Source organism: Akebia trifoliata, chromosome 1 (assembly GCF_017979445.1).
Source record: "Akebia trifoliata isolate Shusen 1 chromosome 1, ASM1797944v1, whole genome shotgun sequence".
In the NCBI taxonomy this organism is placed as follows: Eukaryota; Viridiplantae; Streptophyta; class Magnoliopsida; order Ranunculales; family Lardizabalaceae; genus Akebia; species Akebia trifoliata.
In genome coordinates, this window is record NC_141375.1 from 7535067 (window position 1) to 7551797 (window position 16731).

At 35.3% G+C, this 16731-nt stretch overlaps 1 protein-coding gene and 1 long non-coding RNA gene across 2 annotated transcripts; both read left to right on the top strand.

Annotated features, from left to right (window-relative positions):
- The first annotated feature begins 2537 nt into the window (after nt 1–2537).
- LOC147410607 (uncharacterized) lies at nt 2538–4677 on the top strand. Its single transcript, XR_015178857.1, has 3 exons — nt 2538–2867; nt 4093–4161; nt 4501–4677. It is a non-coding gene; the product is annotated as an uncharacterized LOC147410607 (long non-coding RNA).
- A 2036-nt stretch (nt 4678–6713) lies between these two features.
- LOC147410608 (uncharacterized) lies at nt 6714–10543 on the top strand. Its single transcript, XM_086459967.1, has 4 exons — nt 6714–7634; nt 8370–8455; nt 10008–10097; nt 10248–10543. The coding sequence occupies exons 1-4, from the start codon at nt 6714–6716 to the stop codon at nt 10351–10353; spliced, it is 1203 nt and encodes a 400-aa protein (XP_086316093.1). The 3' UTR covers nt 10354–10543.
- The last annotated feature ends 6188 nt before the right edge of the window (nt 10544–16731 follow it).

Below are 16731 nucleotides of genomic sequence, written 5' to 3' on the forward strand. Positions count from 1 at the left end.
CTTTGTTTTCCAACAAGACAATGAGTACAGCGCGTTAGTAGCGTACCTTTGCTATTAGGTAGGAGCTGCTTTTTGGCAAGAGCCTGAAGTCCTTTCTCACTCATGAGACCAAGCCTCTTATGCCATAGCTTAGTGGAGGTTTCATTCTCAACAACATTGATATCTCCCTTGACTAATCTTACTTATGTCTTGTAGAGAGTGTTATTTTCTTCCCCCTGGCTAAAATAAGAAAACACTTACTAAGTTTCCATTGTCCACCTCCAAGGTAATTATGGTAGCCTTCATCATTAAGTTTCCCAATAGAAAACAAGCTGAATATCAGGAACATATCTGACATCTTTGAGAAGCAATTTGCACCCAATGTTTGTTTCCAACTGTACATCTCCAATGCCCATAATTTCACATTTTGCTTCATTTCCCATCCTGAACCAACCATAGCTATCACTGGCGTAAAAAGAGAAGAAATCTCTATGTGGAGTAATATGAAAAGAAGCTATTGTATCAATTATCCACGTAGAATCCTGGCATGCGAGATTAACACAAGCACATCGTAGACAAGTACCACATCACCATCAGATGCAACTACTGCAGTGTTTTTTTCATTTTTCTATTCTTCGCCTTTTTCTTTCAACTGTTTCCTTTTAAATTTTCTGCACTCCCTTTTGATATGCCCAGGCTTGTCATAATAAAAGCATTTTATGTTTGTTCTTGACTTAGATTTTCCCCTTGACTTGTCACGACTGTCATAACCGCGAGGTTTTCTACTTCGCTTCTCCCCCGTCTTTCTATAACAAGTGCCTCTGAATGAAAAGCAATACCTTGCTCTTTTCTTCTTGCTTCTTCATTAAACATGTTGTCTTTTACCATACCCATAGTCATCACACCGTTGGGAGTAGAATTACTAAGTGACACCACCAAGGTTTCCCAACTGTTTGGCAAAGAACTCAACACAAGTAATGCTTGCAACTCATCATCTAGCATAAGCTTCATGGTAGACAGCTCATTCAGCAATCCTTGAAAATTACTCAAATGCTCCGTAACACTCTACCCATCTTTGTAATTCATATTCACAAGCCTTCTTATTATAAAATTTTTATTTTGAGCAGTCTTTGGTTCATAAAGACTCTCTAATTTCGGCCAAAGACTGTAAGCATCAACTTCTTTGGCGACATGATGGAAGACACTTTGATCAACCCACTGCCTAATATGTCCTACGGCTTTCCTATTCAATTTTTTCCAATCATCATCGGTTTTCGCAACAGGTTTGACACCCTTCAACTCAATAGGTTCAAACAATTCTTTGTAATATAAAATATCATCCATCCTAGTCTTTCAAATTGAATAATTGGAAGCTGTGAGTTTAACCATGCTATTATATGACTCTTCCATTCAATTTACACAATAAATCCACAACCAACGCTCTAATACTACTTTGATAAGAGGTGAACACTAAACACAAAGCACAACGAAATTTATATACCCACTTTGTGTAAACTAAATAGTCAATAGCAATAAAATAACTCAATCACAGTGCAGAAAATATAATCAAGTACGACACCACAATTTTTACGTGGAAAACCCTCCAAGGAGAAGGGAAAAACCATGGGACCTAGTCCTGTCAAAACTTCTACTATGAATAATAATAAGATACACAGTCTTCTCTAGAAAAATATCTAGAGGCTACCAGTTCATCAAGAATATATCTATTCTTGGATTAAAAATAAATTCATCACTATATAAAGTGAATTCCAACAAGAATAAGAAAGATATCACCAACTAATTGAAGAAGAAAATCTATTATCAACACCAATCGATGTGTAGCACTTGTCGTCAGGAAAAATATGCTGGAATTTGATCAAGATCAGACCACAGACGATCTTCTAATCTTTGACGGAAGGATCAAAACAAAAACCCAAATTCTCTCTTCTCAAAAATGGCGGTTGTCTCTCTCTCTCTCTTTTATATTTATATATATGTGTGTGTGTGCGGGGCTAGGTTTTTGTTTTGTTTTTCTTTTAACAAAACAAAACCTAACTCACATGGGTCCCACATAAGAGGGACAGCCTAACACTCTCTCCTTCTCCATCATCTCTCTCTCTCTCTCTCTCTCTCTCTCTCTCTCTTACCAGTTTGTTAACCACCCAATCACTCACACTTTCAATTTTTTTATTTTTTACTAAGCAAGCAAGTATATATATTAAATATAAGAGGAATTACATTCGCCCACTACCTCAAAAAAGGTAAAATTCGTTATTTTTACAGCATTAAACTCGGCAGCCCAAGTCTCACGTTTATTTGGGCCGGCCCAATATACTTAAGAAAAAAATTCGACAGCCCAAGCCCAACGAATCACCGAAATTTTTATTAAAAAAAAAAAATAAACAGACAAACCAGTCGACCTTCTTCACCATTTTCATTCTTAGCCTTCTCAGCCATCTCAGTGAAGATGAAACCAGCAGATCAAAATCTCTCATCGAAGAAGCTTTTTGTTTATGTCGCCTTTGGGAAGAAACGAAACCTCACATTCAATTGAAGAAGTTTTCTTCTCAGCCATTTTTATCGATTTTTGAGTTTGAAGAAGTTTCTTCCATTTCAATCGAAATAAAATATCCCTCTTGATTTGATTCTTGATTTGATTCGATCACTTTCACAATCAGGATTTGCGATTTCAATCACGATCTCTCGATCTCCCATTTCAACACCGAACGATCTCTCAATCGCACATTTCGGATCGATAACTCATTCGACAATGGATTTGTAATCTCTCAAAGCTCAAATCGAAGAAGAAATCAGAGTTCAAGTCGAAAACCCTAAGAACTGATGCTCACTTATCAGTGCCACCGATCAAATCACTCCAAATCTCATCTGTAAGTCTATTTCTCTCAAAAGCCCTAAAAAAAACTCCTAAAAAATCACTCTAGAATGCTAAATTGAACTTTAATGATCATGCTATTCATTTGTTCCTCTGTTCATGTTTGTTCCTCTGTTCATGTGTTGTTTCTTACCATGCTTGCTTGAAAGGTTCATGCATGAATCATGAAAATTCATAGAATTTGGCTAAGTAATGTCTCTTTTTGTTGAAAACAAATCCATTATAGAACCTACAGGTTTTTAGATGACTAAGCTTTGACATTGAACTCAATTAGATTTGTGATGAAGTATGAATTTTTAAACTTAGTATGTTACTGTTAATTTAATTTGTCTGAGTCTACATAAGAAGGAACAATGAAGTATGAACATTTCCAGAATTTGGATAAAAACATAAAGGGCTGCTTTTAGTAGACAACAATTTAAGGGTTTGGCAACCAAAAACTTTGGAGTGCAGTCTAATTCAATACTAAGAAGAATTAAGATGTTTAAAACAATAAAAATTTAGGATAAATAGTTGAAAAAATGTCCACATATTTGATAAGGAAATCTTTTCTATGTTCTGATGGTCTACATCACGATATAGATTGCGCTATCAAGGGTAGTAACCAATGGATAATATGGTAGGAGCTCATGGCCCTTAAATTCAACCAAAACAATTAGAAGCATGCTTATCAAAGCTTGTTTAAATTGTAATAGTAAGCCTTTTTGAAGTTGAATTATTTATTTTTTATTAATAAAGTTATATGGGGTTTGTTAAGATCATGGTTCAAACTCATCATTTGTGGAGATGAGTTTTGTGTCCATGCTTCAGATATTTAAAACAATTTTGGTGCCAATTGAAGTTCAATGACTTGTTATGCTTCATATTTGCCACTAAGCAAATCCTAGACCATCTGTTTGGTCTTTATCAAATAAACACATTTTCCCTCATTGGTATTCTTTCTTCTTTTATTTATTTATTTATCCTAGACCATCTGTTCCAGCTATAAGCTCTTTGTACACAAAACACACAACAGGCTCTAAGTCTGAGTTTCGGGAACCATAGATTTGTAAGTCTCAAGATACATGACTGCACTTCACCATAAAAAAATAACCTCTATTGCTACATGATATGATTTATTTCTCACTTTTTATTAGCTTTGACATTCTTTTTGCGCTCTATAGTTTCCTTGCCTTTGATGTAGAATGTGCATGACTTGGTATTTTTTAACTTGTTTTCAGATTTACCTTGTACAAAACATCTGTGACTTCTAATTGGGCAAGATGTACGACCTTGGTTCCTATTCCAAGGTTTATCCTCTCTCTCTCTCTCTCTCTCTCATTAAGATTGTAGTGATCTCATGATGATCAAAATGCTGCATTTTTTTTAATTTCTTAATTTTTGATAATTATGTGAACAATCCAATTGGAGCCGAAAACTATAATAAAATCGATTTGGTGATGCTGCTTTCCCTAGCTCCTTGTATTTGTCATTTTGTTGATCCTTTCTACTGCAATTTGATTTGCATTTATCATGCCAACTTGTTTTTTATAGTTATGTATGCTGTAGCTTTCCCCTGCAAAAAAAATTTGGGTTGATTTTGATTAAGTCACTAACTTATTTTTTATTTTTGGGTGCTTACATTTCAGCATGTATCCTCAATAATAATGTCATTTTCTCATCATGGTCCATGGGTTGTTTGCATTCTTTCGGCAAATGGCGCTATATCCAATGTAACACTCCGTCAACCAGCAACGTCTGGTGGAACAGTAACTTATGAGGTTTGTGTGGCTATTAATTACCTTATTCCTGCCCCTTCATTCTAAGGCTTTTCTTTTTTGTGGAGTATATTCTCTTTGTATTTATATTTTAAGGTATCGTTGGCTAGCCTCAAAGGTACTCTACTAGCAGCATTACTGTAAAAGAAATTGTTAAAGTCTTTCCATAATTGAGTGTTGTATGTTAATTTGTATCATAAATTGTAAAACTGCTTTAATGCCTTATAAATTTCAAATATATATTTTTACTACTTTAGTGACTTGCAAATTACAAGTATAATTTTTCTTTTTAAGAAAAAAAAAAAAAAAAAAACTTTCTCACAGATCTAGTGGAAGGTTTCTCCTTGTTATTCCTTTTGTAGGCATCAATGCTTTAATTATAAAAAAAGAAGAAGAGATAAAACTACATTTAGAAATTCTTATAGATACTTCACATACAACACTCAATTATGGAAACAGAAATTGGGATGCAGAACTTAACAACATCATCCAAAAGTCAGAACAATTTAACCCATATAAGCATTTTAGTTAGCTCACCTCATTGACATTCTAGAAGACTAGAACAAACATTTGTCAAAGATTATTGGTTATTTGATTAGCATTACGGCCTCCATATGACTTTGACATCATGTCAATACTTGCTTTTAAGGCAATCTATGGGAGGGCACCTTCCTCTTGAGGTGTATTGGTCGTCTTTGAGAGCAAAATCTCGCCTTGCAGACTCCAAACTCATTCTGAAATATTCGTTCATGTGGTAAAAATAATCTATTCCTTTGATCTCCAAGGCATGTGACCTTTTCCCTACAGTCACATGACACCATAATGCTAATGGTACAACCACAGAGGTTGCCGCTTTCAATGAATGCAAAGGAATTTTCCATCTTGATCTTGTTTTTGAACAGGACATAGTTGTAAGCATTGATTTTAGTTAAGTTTTTCTCATTTTGTAGATTTGGTTGGTCTTCTCGACATCTAAGGCCTACTTACATTTGTTTGCCTTTACTAGTATCCTTTTCTTTCTATCTAAAAAATTTGAAGACATTTAGATATGACTTTGGACAGAACTGATGATAAAGATGATGATTTGCTTAGGCATGTTTTATCTTCTTCAGCCATTATAATGATCACATTATTTGTCGTTGAATCTATAGCCCAATTGTTCCTCGAATTGTACTAGCAACCACGAAGCGGATGTCACAACGAAACCCATGACACTTATAGTTATTCAAAAAATAAATAAATAAAAGGGTAAAGCTTAGTAGTAATTAAAATCATAATAGAGAGAGAGAGAGAGAGAGTAATTGAGTATTAGAGATAAGATTATAAGTACTACTTTTTTGGCAATTAATCGATACCCAACGCTCTCGTTTTAAGATTATAAGACCATTTTAAAACACCTAAAAATGCATCAATTTACTCATCACATGTCTCTTGACTGGACTTGGTAGGTTGCGGCTCCAACTATTCTAGTCGGCCAAAGATTTAAATAATCAACATTGTGGTTTGAGACTTTAACTAGAGAATCTAGAACCCTATTATGGGTTAGTTGACAAGTTTAATTGTAGCAACTTAAGTAGGATAAAGGATTTTGTTAATGCATCTATGAACCAAGTAGTTAGCTTTGGAGCTTTAAGATGAACAATCTCTCAAGGGAGATGTATGGTGGACAATATTGCTATGAATGTGTTGATGCAGCATTTTCCTAATTGCACTGGTAGCATAGATACATTTTTACAGGACACAATGACACATTTCTTGAAATACATGATGTACATGATTGTGGTATTACACAATGACTCTCTGCTTTGTGAGAACTTGGCTTATGTTCTTATGAACTTTGTGCATGTGTAGGCTGTCAGGAAAGTACTCCCTGCACTGAATGGGAAACTGACCAGGATGTCTTTCCGAGTACCCACGGTGTGGGTAGGTAGAGTTCTGCTTCTCTTGTTGAAGTAGAATTGTTAGCAATTGAGGTTTCTTCTTCAATTCTAGCTTTAATTTTGTGTGTGTGTGAGAGGGGTGGGGTTGTTAATTAATGCATGGTTGCACGGGTGTAAACTTCATATATAATTTCATGGCACACAATGATACAAAAAGCAGAAGTACTTCAAGTTGTTTCATCCATCGGGCTGCAGATTCTTTCAGATTCTGAGAAGAGAGTCCATTATGATAGGCATCTATTCTCTCAAAGAAAGGTCGTGCTGAAGCATTCCAGACAAGGTTCATCTCTGTACACTTATGAATCTCATATAACTATGTCAAAGCAGATGGAAGTCGTCGAATGGCTAAAATGGTATAGATTTGCTATCAACGACATTTTGTCACAGAAGAAGGTGTTGGTTGGTTCAGGTTATTTTGATGAACTTGAGGGAGAATTTTATTCAGCTATACATGCGGCATATTACGGTCCTGTCATCGAGTCCATGGATCTTCTTCCAGACTCTTTTGAAGCTGAGGAGAGGTCTGTAAATGGAACACCTGAGGTGCTTCACTTAGTTTCAGGTCGCTATCTTTTTGGGATTGTATGCCTTGTCAATAAGCGTCCTGAATTATCAAATGCATGCTGTGGAAAATTAACGTCTTTTACATCTGTGGGCTCCGGCCTTTGTCAATATGTTAAGAATGTAAGCAGCAACATGAGTTCTGGATCATTGAATAATGCAGGAATGCCACAGATGAACGTCAAACATCATTTGGATTGTGCATCAGATGTTTATAAAGATTTAGAATTGAATATTTCTGGAAGAGTGGTTGCTGTGGCTAGTAGAATCCCTCCTAAAAGCTGTTGTAATGGAATTCAAAACGAAGATTCTCAAGATCACATACATGTTTTTCTTAGTTCACCTGAATGTCCAATGAACTCGATTTCGGGCAGTACTGTTGGATCAAGGAGTCTATTGGGAACAATAACTGGATTAGGGACCAACGCAGAAGAAGGGTCCTGCTTTGTCTATGATGACATCGGTACAAAAACTCATGTGGTTCTGAAACATAGAACGTTGCTGGTTTGTATAATTGCTCTCCTCAATATCTACGCTTTTCATCTTTGATCCCTGCTTGATATATGGGCCTTTCCAGTTATGTTTGTTTTCTTGACTGTTATTAATATTTTTTTTCCATTGTCTTCTATGATGGATTGTCCTTGAATAGCCGTTAATGGTTCTTTCCTTATTTTATGTAGATAATATTGAAACCAATCTCATGCAGTGTAAATACTTATTGGTACAACTCGGTTGGGTCTTTGAAGATGTTAATTCTAAAGAAGTTTGAACATCTTGTTCTCACTGAGATTTGCTTTTTCCCCCTTCTTGGTGCTCTTGGAGGTTTAAAATCAGTTGACAATTTTTCAAGAGGACCCAATTTTATTTTTCTTGATAAGTTTTGGTATATCTATTTTGATAAGACCCAAACTTCAACAGCATGTATGGTGAATTTTACTACAATTTCTGTACGTAATTTTTTTCCCTTCTTTTTGATTGGTATTTCTCTACGTAATCTTCTCCTGTTCATTTATGTGGATGGATGAGTAGGTTAAATTGGAAGTCAATAAATATTTGAACCCTAACATGGAGTAAAGAATATTTGACAGCTGTCAACCTCATATTTATGTGGCCTATTCGTCGTTCCATATTCACTAAAAAATGATCTGCAGTAGTGTCATCTTAGACTTCTATTTATTAATGTTTATTTGTGACAAAATGGTCCTTCCATTGACATTTATGGTTCACTTTTATTTTCAGGTGAAACACATGCACTGGTTTCAAGTTGAAGACGAAGGTTCTGTCTGTGAATGTAGATGCAGCAGAGCCCGGTTACCTCCTAGCAAGTAACTCTCTCTCTCTCTCTCTCTCTCTCTCTCTCTCTCTCTCTGTGACTACAAACTTTCCATGCATATTCTTCACTTTTTCCCATAAGGATCATTCATTTCTTATTTGACTAATTACTGGCGGTGGAAGGTTCATTAGACATAAATAAACTAACACTATTCCCTTATACTCTTCAAAAACATATGAGCCTTCCCTGACACTACTTGCATGGATTCATTTATGACAATAAGATGGAGCAAGGTTAAAACACTCATTCGAGTCTAAATGGCTTTGGTTATTGATCTTTGGTTGGCTCAGTTATGCGGGTTCAAATCTTACCTTTGTTCTGTTGACATGCCTATTAATACTACTCACAAAGACTTTGTTTGTGTTGTATCCAAGTTGACATTGTTTTGGAGATGGGCTTTTTTGTTCTGTTTTTGTTTTGTGAATTCTAAGACATGGGGTCTTTTTGGAGTTTTGTTACTTTGTTCTGATAACAACCTTTCAAGGACTCTTGCTAGCCAGCTCAGTCCATACAATGATAATGTATGTTCTTTTTGTAGAATTGGTCAACAAATGTTCTCTTTCAGATGTTAGAACCTTGCATCTTCTTTTTGGTACCCTGTAGGGTCATGGGTGTGGTGGTATCTTCCAACAAGTAATCATGCCCATAAACCCCAATTTTGCATCTTATTTTAATTTTAATTTTTTACTCTGTAATTTAGTAACCATTTAGAGCAATAATGGATAGAGCTGGACCCTAAGGGACTTTACTTGATATTCTTTGTGATGAGGTGATTAGATGGCCTAGGAGCCACTGTCGTGTATTTTGATGGGCATGAGGTAATTTTCATAAATCTCAATTCTATTTTAGCTGCATTTTTATTCTTATATATTTATGTTCTTTAATGCTTAATGTGATCTTTACGTTTCAGATTTTTTTTTTCATTGTTTGTTCATCTGTTTTTGGATTGTTTTGCTCTCATGTTGCTCCCAATATTTGGTTTTTAACTTTTTTTGGGTGTTTTGTTTTCTTCTGCAAAATCATGTCTCTTCTTTTGTTTGTTGCTTCTGTAATTTGTTCTTAGTTACCATGGCTTCTTCTGGTTGGTTTATTTTAAAGATGTTTTGGCCTAACATGGGTTTAAAGGAAAAAAAAATTTCAATTTTTCTTTTTGTTTTGTTTGTTTTTATTTCAATTGGATTGTAATTCAAGTAGAATCTTTTCTTTCTGCAATTTCACAAAAAATGGGGGTTAACTGAATGGTTGTTTTGTCTGTTATTTTGGAATTTATTGGTTTCTAACTAATCTTTCTCTATTTGTATTGGATCATTGCCTGCTTGTTTTGGTTAATTGTGAAAAGAAATCGTCTTTGTTGTATAAAATGAGTCCTGATTTGTTTTTAAACCAATTGAAGTTTGTATATAAGTAATTGTTGACTGTGATCCAATGATCTGAAGAATATCTGTGGGTTCAAGTCCAGCTTACCCACCAAATATATATATGGGGTTAGGTTATTTGTTTTGAAACTTTGGCTTATTAGCCTCGGGTGATGCTATGTGTACCAGGTTGTTGACTTTGGAAGATGCCTACTGTGATGGCCAAGTCGAGATGATTATTGACAAGATGCTTCAGCATGTCCACATGCTCAGAGAAGGGTATGCTTGACTTCGTATTTTATTTTATATTTTAGTGATTTTGGCTTATTAGCTTTGGTTTTGGAAAATTTCCTTTTCGTTTATGAAACCATAAATTTCATATTTACATAGGTAAACTGAATCATTTCTTTGTAATCATGATTGTTTTAGATATATACCAAAGCAGCACTTGATTAGGATAATTTTGCTTCACTTTTTGTCATTGGAATCATTGGACAAGCTGCTTTTACTGGGAAGTATCAATGGATGTTTTTAGATTCTTACCTTGCAGAGTGGAGTCCCATCGGTGTTGTTGACAATCAATGTGTTTTTGAGGTATTGTTCAGTGTTTTATTCAAAGCTTATTTATTGTATGAGTTCCCTTTTTCTTCTTGGGGTTTCAGAATGAATGTGGGATTGTTCGATTGATTGTATTTTGGGTGCATTTTTTATTTTCAAATTGATTTTCACTTAAATTGTTTAAATTTCACATGCATATTGTGTTTTTCGTTGCTGTCTATGGAGATGTTTGGTTAATGGGCGTGCTCTTGGCATATTCTAGTTGAAGACGAGGGGCATTTGGGTCTTTTCATGTTGCTAGTTGGGGTCAAGGTCATTAATTTTAAAATATAGGGGTATCTCCAATATTCAGCAACATGGGAGGGGGAGGGGGGGTAGGTGTAAAATTATTATTTTTTTTTTTTTCTTATAGTGATAGCCGTGACCGCAGTTAAAGCTCTAATATTTTTTTTTATAAAAAAATAACTTATAGAGACGGTCGATGACCGTAGCTAAAGGCAATAGAGACCGTCGCTATATCCCTACTTTTGTAATTCGACAGCCTTTCAGCCGTCGAAATTGTGTAATTCGACGGTTTTAAGCCGTCGAATTGATGAAATTTCTATGGTTTTAAACCGCCGAATTTTTTTTCGACAAGCCATAATTCGACGGTCGAGGCTGACGAATTGTCACATAATTCGACGGATTTGGACCGTCGAATTTATGATATTTTCACGTAGTGGCCTAGGGTTTGGGAGATTCAATTGATCACCCACAAACGCCTTACGAGCGAAGAAAGAAAAATAAAAAACATTATGAAAAATAAGCGTAGAAGACATTAAAGATGCATAATAGGCTAGAACGTCAGTTGTACTATTAACTTCCCTGTAAACGTGTCTAATGTCCTACTCTATTTGATCCATGGGATATTCCACCCTTGGCTGCATCAACTAACAACTTCGAATTGGACTCGATAATGATTTTTGACCCCAGCATGAAAGATAATTCCAACCCAAAAAATAGAGCGTTAAACTCCACTAAATTATTTGTTCCTTCTCCGAGAAAACAATAACCAGCCTTAACTAACTCTCTTTCATGGTTCCGTAAGATACATCCTACCCCAGCCTTTTCAGGATTCCCTAAGCTTGAACTGTCTATGTTCAATTTAAACCAACCCAACGGTAGTTTAATCTCATTCACTATCGCAAAAGAAGATGGAAATGATTTGTGATTATGAAGAAAACATATATCGGTAATCCACTTCTGAACTCTCTTTATAATAACATCCTTGGAGTAATTTTTTCCTTCAAATTACACAGCGTTACGAGCCAACCATAGTTCCCATAATAACAGCCAAGGAACCATTTTAGAGATCCAACTAGAAGAGCTCTTACAAGCCTCGATCACAAAAGAAATCAGCCCTCCTCAAGGGATTGGCAATCCATAAACTCTACAGATTTTAGTCCATAAATCTTATGGCAAAAACGCAATTGAAGAATAAATGGTGTATTTCTTCTTCATGAGCTTTACAAAAAACGCATTGAGAAGGACCACTGACTCCTAGTTTTCTCCTGAGTGAATCAACTGGTAAAGCTAAATGCATCACTTTCCAACTAAAAACCTAAATTTTTGTTGGGCATTTAGAATTCCAAACAAGTCGCCATTTAGAATGGTTAATACCTTTAGATCTAATGCAATTCCATGCTGAATGTTTAGTGAATCTGTCATATGTGTTTGAAATCCAAATCGCTTTCTCTTCTCTCCCCCGATCCACCTCTATATTCCTACAAAATTGAGCAACCACCAAACTGTGAAGAGCTTCAATTTTTTCAAAATTCCAGATTCCATTATTCCACACATCACTCAACATTGATAATTTTTTAGCGTTCAAGAACATCTCCACCAAAGTGCCCTGACCCCTCTAGTTGTGATACCAAATGATATTTTAGTTCCTGTCCCCACTATGAATCTGGAATTCTACAATAATGTGGGCATAACCTTAACCGTTGATTTCCAAATAGGAGGTGATTTTTTATCAGCCCTTAGATTGTAGAAGCTTTTTTCCTTCACGTATTTGCCTTCAATGAATTTCGACCAAAGCTCACTCTCTGTTAGTAATTTCCAACAAAGATTAATCATGCTTGACTTATGATCCTCTTCTAGCCGTGGAAAACCCAAACCTCCGTCATTCTTAGGTTTAGCAACTTTTGGCCATCGTAGAAGATGCAATTTATTTTTACCTTCACTGTCCCCCCAAAGAAAATTGGCAAAGTAACTCTCAATCATCCTGGTAATAGATTTTGGATAGGTAAGTTATCTATTGCCATCCTAAAAAATACTTAGATTTCCAGCCTTTGGTTTTCTTTAAAATTTTATCTACAAAGGATCTACTACTTTCTCTAGAAATCCGAAACTTAGTTAAAGGGACACCCAAATAATTTGTGGGTAAGTCACCTTCACCGAAATTCATAATATCCTTGATCGCACGCTTGCGAGATGGTAGGGCACCATTAGATAGGAAAAATAGACTCTTCTCTTCATTAATAACCCGTACATAAATTCTTTCATATTCATTCAAGAGAATCTTCAAATCAGAGAGAGATTTATGGGCTGGTTTGGTGAAAATAAATAGATCATCGGCAAACAATAGATGAGAAGGAACAACCATGCGTCTAGAACTAGCAAATCTCTCTACAAAGCCTAGCTCCATGGCTTTATTAATACCTCTGCTGAGAATTTCTTTTGCCAAAATGAAAAGAGCTGGAGAAAGAGGATCACCTTATCTCAAACCCCGAGAAGCTTTGAAATAATCAAAAGCACTACCATTACTCAAAATAAACAAATGTGGGTTAGTGATGCAGCCTTTAACAATACTAATGAAGTCATTAGCAAACCCAAATCTTTTAAGAATCTCAAGGATAAAACCACATTCCATTCAATCATATGCTTTTGACATATCGATTTTAAGAGTCACATTTCCACCGCGATATTTCTTATTGAGATCCCTCGTAACCTCATGAGCAAGAATAACATTATCATAAATGTTTCGACCTTTAACAAAGGCCCTTTGCTCCCTAGAAATTAGATTTCGAAAGCAATTCCCAATTCTATTTGTCACAATTTTAGATAAAATTTTGTAGAAAACATTACACAAACTAATATGACGAAATTGGGCAAACGAATTTGGTACCTCAGTTTTTGGAATAAGAACAATCGCTGTAGAGCTTACGACTTTAGGAATAATCCCTTCCTTAAAGAAATTTCTCACAACTTCTTGGAGATCAAACTTGATAATAGGCCAAGCTTTTTGGTAGAAAATGCCAGAAAATCCATTTGGACCCGTCGTTCCCCTACCATTTATACCAACAATCACTTTCCAAACTTCCTCCTCATCAAGCATTTTTAACAAATTAACAATTTCCTCCCTAGACCCCGTAAGGAGTGGCATATCCCAGAGAGAACTCCAATGATCTGGTTTCGATGAAGTTAGTAATTCCTCAAATTCATTTGCAGCACATCCATCAATATCTCCTTGTTTTTCGAGAATCTCTCCAGAAACAGATTTAATCTTCCATATGGAATTTCTCAACGCTCTGATTTTTGCAGTTGTGTAGAAAAAATGGGTATTTTGATCTCCCTCTTTAAACCACATAACTCTCGATTTTTTCCTCCAAATGGATTCCCAATCTTTAGCCTTGGTTTTTTTATACTCCTCATAAATTTTTTGATTCCAATCCCCTCCCCCCCAGCAAGAGAGACCTCAAAGGATTCCACTTTATCCGTAAGAATCTTTAGAGAAACATTTACATTACCTACAACATTTTTGTTCCATTCCCTTGGAGTACCTAAGGGTATGTTTGATTGCACATGGAAAATCAATTTTAATGGAAAATGACATTTTTCAAGTGTTTGATTGCACATGTAAATGGAAATTCATTTTCCACCCCAATCAAAAAGTCCTCTAAAACATGGATTTCACTTTCCCACCCATATTGGGTGGGAAAGTGACATCCACCCATATTTTCCATCCCCAATTCTTCCCTACTCATATCTTCTTCTTTCCTATCACCACCACCACCATTACAATAACCTCATCATCATCATCTTCACTTTCGTTGTCGTCGTCGTCTCCGTCTCTATCATCACCATCTCCAGCCACCTTCTCTCTCTTCTTCTCCTTCTCCATCCCTCACCTCTTCCGCCACCACCACCACCACGTTTTCCTCATCATCTTCTTCCTCACTTACCTCCGTCACCATCACCATTATGTTCTCCCTTTTTCTTCCTCACTTACCTCCACCACCACCATCGTTGCTGCCGTCGTCGCCGTCACCTCCGTCGTCACCACCACCATCTCCATCTCTGTCCCCACCGCCGCCACCACATCCTCCCCCTCCCTCTTCCTCCTCATCTTCTCTTCTTCTTTTTTCTCATATTTTTTCCATGATTTTATCCAAGTAAAATCAAACAATGGAATTTGATTTTCCAACCCTACCTATTTTCCACCAATTTTTTTTTCATGGATTTCAAATTCCATGGAAAGTCACTTTTCATGCAATCAAACATACCCTTAACTCTCTTCAATTTTGAAAAAAAACTATATATGGGAGAACCTGCGGCCCTCAGTTTCCAACTCTTCTTCACTATCTCCAAAAAATCACCTCTTTCCACCCATAAATCTAAATATAGGAATTCACGAGGCCCCAAAATTTTTTTATCTACAGAAAGAATTAGTGGCCAATGGTCTGAGGTGAGTTTGGGAAAATAAAAGACAATTGGATTACCAAAGCTAGAAATCCACCCCGGACTAAAGAACATTCAATCAATTCTTTTACATCGACTTTTGTTATTGCACCATGTGTATTTGCTTCCTGAAAATCTAACATCAATAATACCGAGATTTGTAGTACACTGTCCGAAATCTTCCATGGCTAAAGAGTTAGGAGGTCCTTGAAATCTTCTCTGTATTTTAGTTAAGTATGGATGTAGAGAGTAATTGTGAGTGGGACAATTGGTGCATTGAGAGCAAGTAAACCCCAAAAGTCACATTTTCATTATTTACAAAAGTCAATAAAGAAATAACAAAATTCTAAAATTTTCTAGAAGAAAAATACAAACATTCTACATCATAAATCATATAAGATTTTTAGAGACCAATAACAAACTTTAGAACCTCCACTCAAGTATACAATAAGAATTGATCATAAGTTCATAAGGTCGCTTACTCTGATTGATCACCAACACTTCCCAATGTTTTGGAAGGAACACGTGTCATTGTAGCCATTCTGGTATCAAATTTAGTTTCCAAACCCTGAACTAAAATCATCAATGCTTTTGTGATTATAAATTTGTTACATGCTAAAACTTTCGAACCTTGATCCTATCCATGATTCGGTTCAAGATCCTAATTTAAGGGTGTGAGAAGAAACAAGAATCATTGAATCATATCAACTAAGTATCTAAAAAAAAATAGAAATTAATGTTTATCAAAATAAAGAGCATCATCTTAGAACTCAATTAAAATTTCAAGTGTAGTAATACTCTTTAGGAACTTATTACATTCAAACCAAATATAACAAAATAAAAAAAATATATTCTAAATTTGAATCCTAAAGAGATTAAATAACTAAAAAACATATATAAATAAACTATCTCCACTAATGATTTTCCATCACCCAACTCCAATCTCAATGCTCATTATCAAAAAAAAATTTGATAGAATCGGTAAGCTAAAGCTTGCAGGAAAGTCAAGACTAAGTTAACATCTATGCATACATACATACAAATAAAAAGAAATATATTATCATGTTATCATCAAGTAATCAAGTCATTCCAAAATAATTAATACATACAATGATGACCAATTTTCTCATCGACTTAGTCATTACCATCATCACTAATTTTCCTAACTACTCAGTCAAACTCTCTGTTCCAAAATAATCAATACATGTAATGATAATCACTTTTCTCACTGGCCTGGCCATAATCATTGTCATTAATTTTTCCAACAGTTCAGTCAAACTCTCTATTCCAAAACAATCAATGCATGTAATGATGACCAATTTTCCTACCGACTTGGTCATAATCACTATCATCATCAATTTTTTCAACAATCTAGTTAAACTTTTTGTTCCAAAATGCAAAACCTTCCTTGAGGTCTTTTAAGGTCTTTTACTCAAGGACTAAGTCCTGATTTGTTCAATTCATTATTCCAAAACGTGTCCATGATTATACAATTTTACATTCATTTTTTAAAAGAACATTCCATTCAGTTTCAACATAAATATTATTACGACAACCAAAGATTTATTATCAAAATATAATATCTCATATTATTCATCGATAGACACATAAGAAACACATAACCTTACTATAT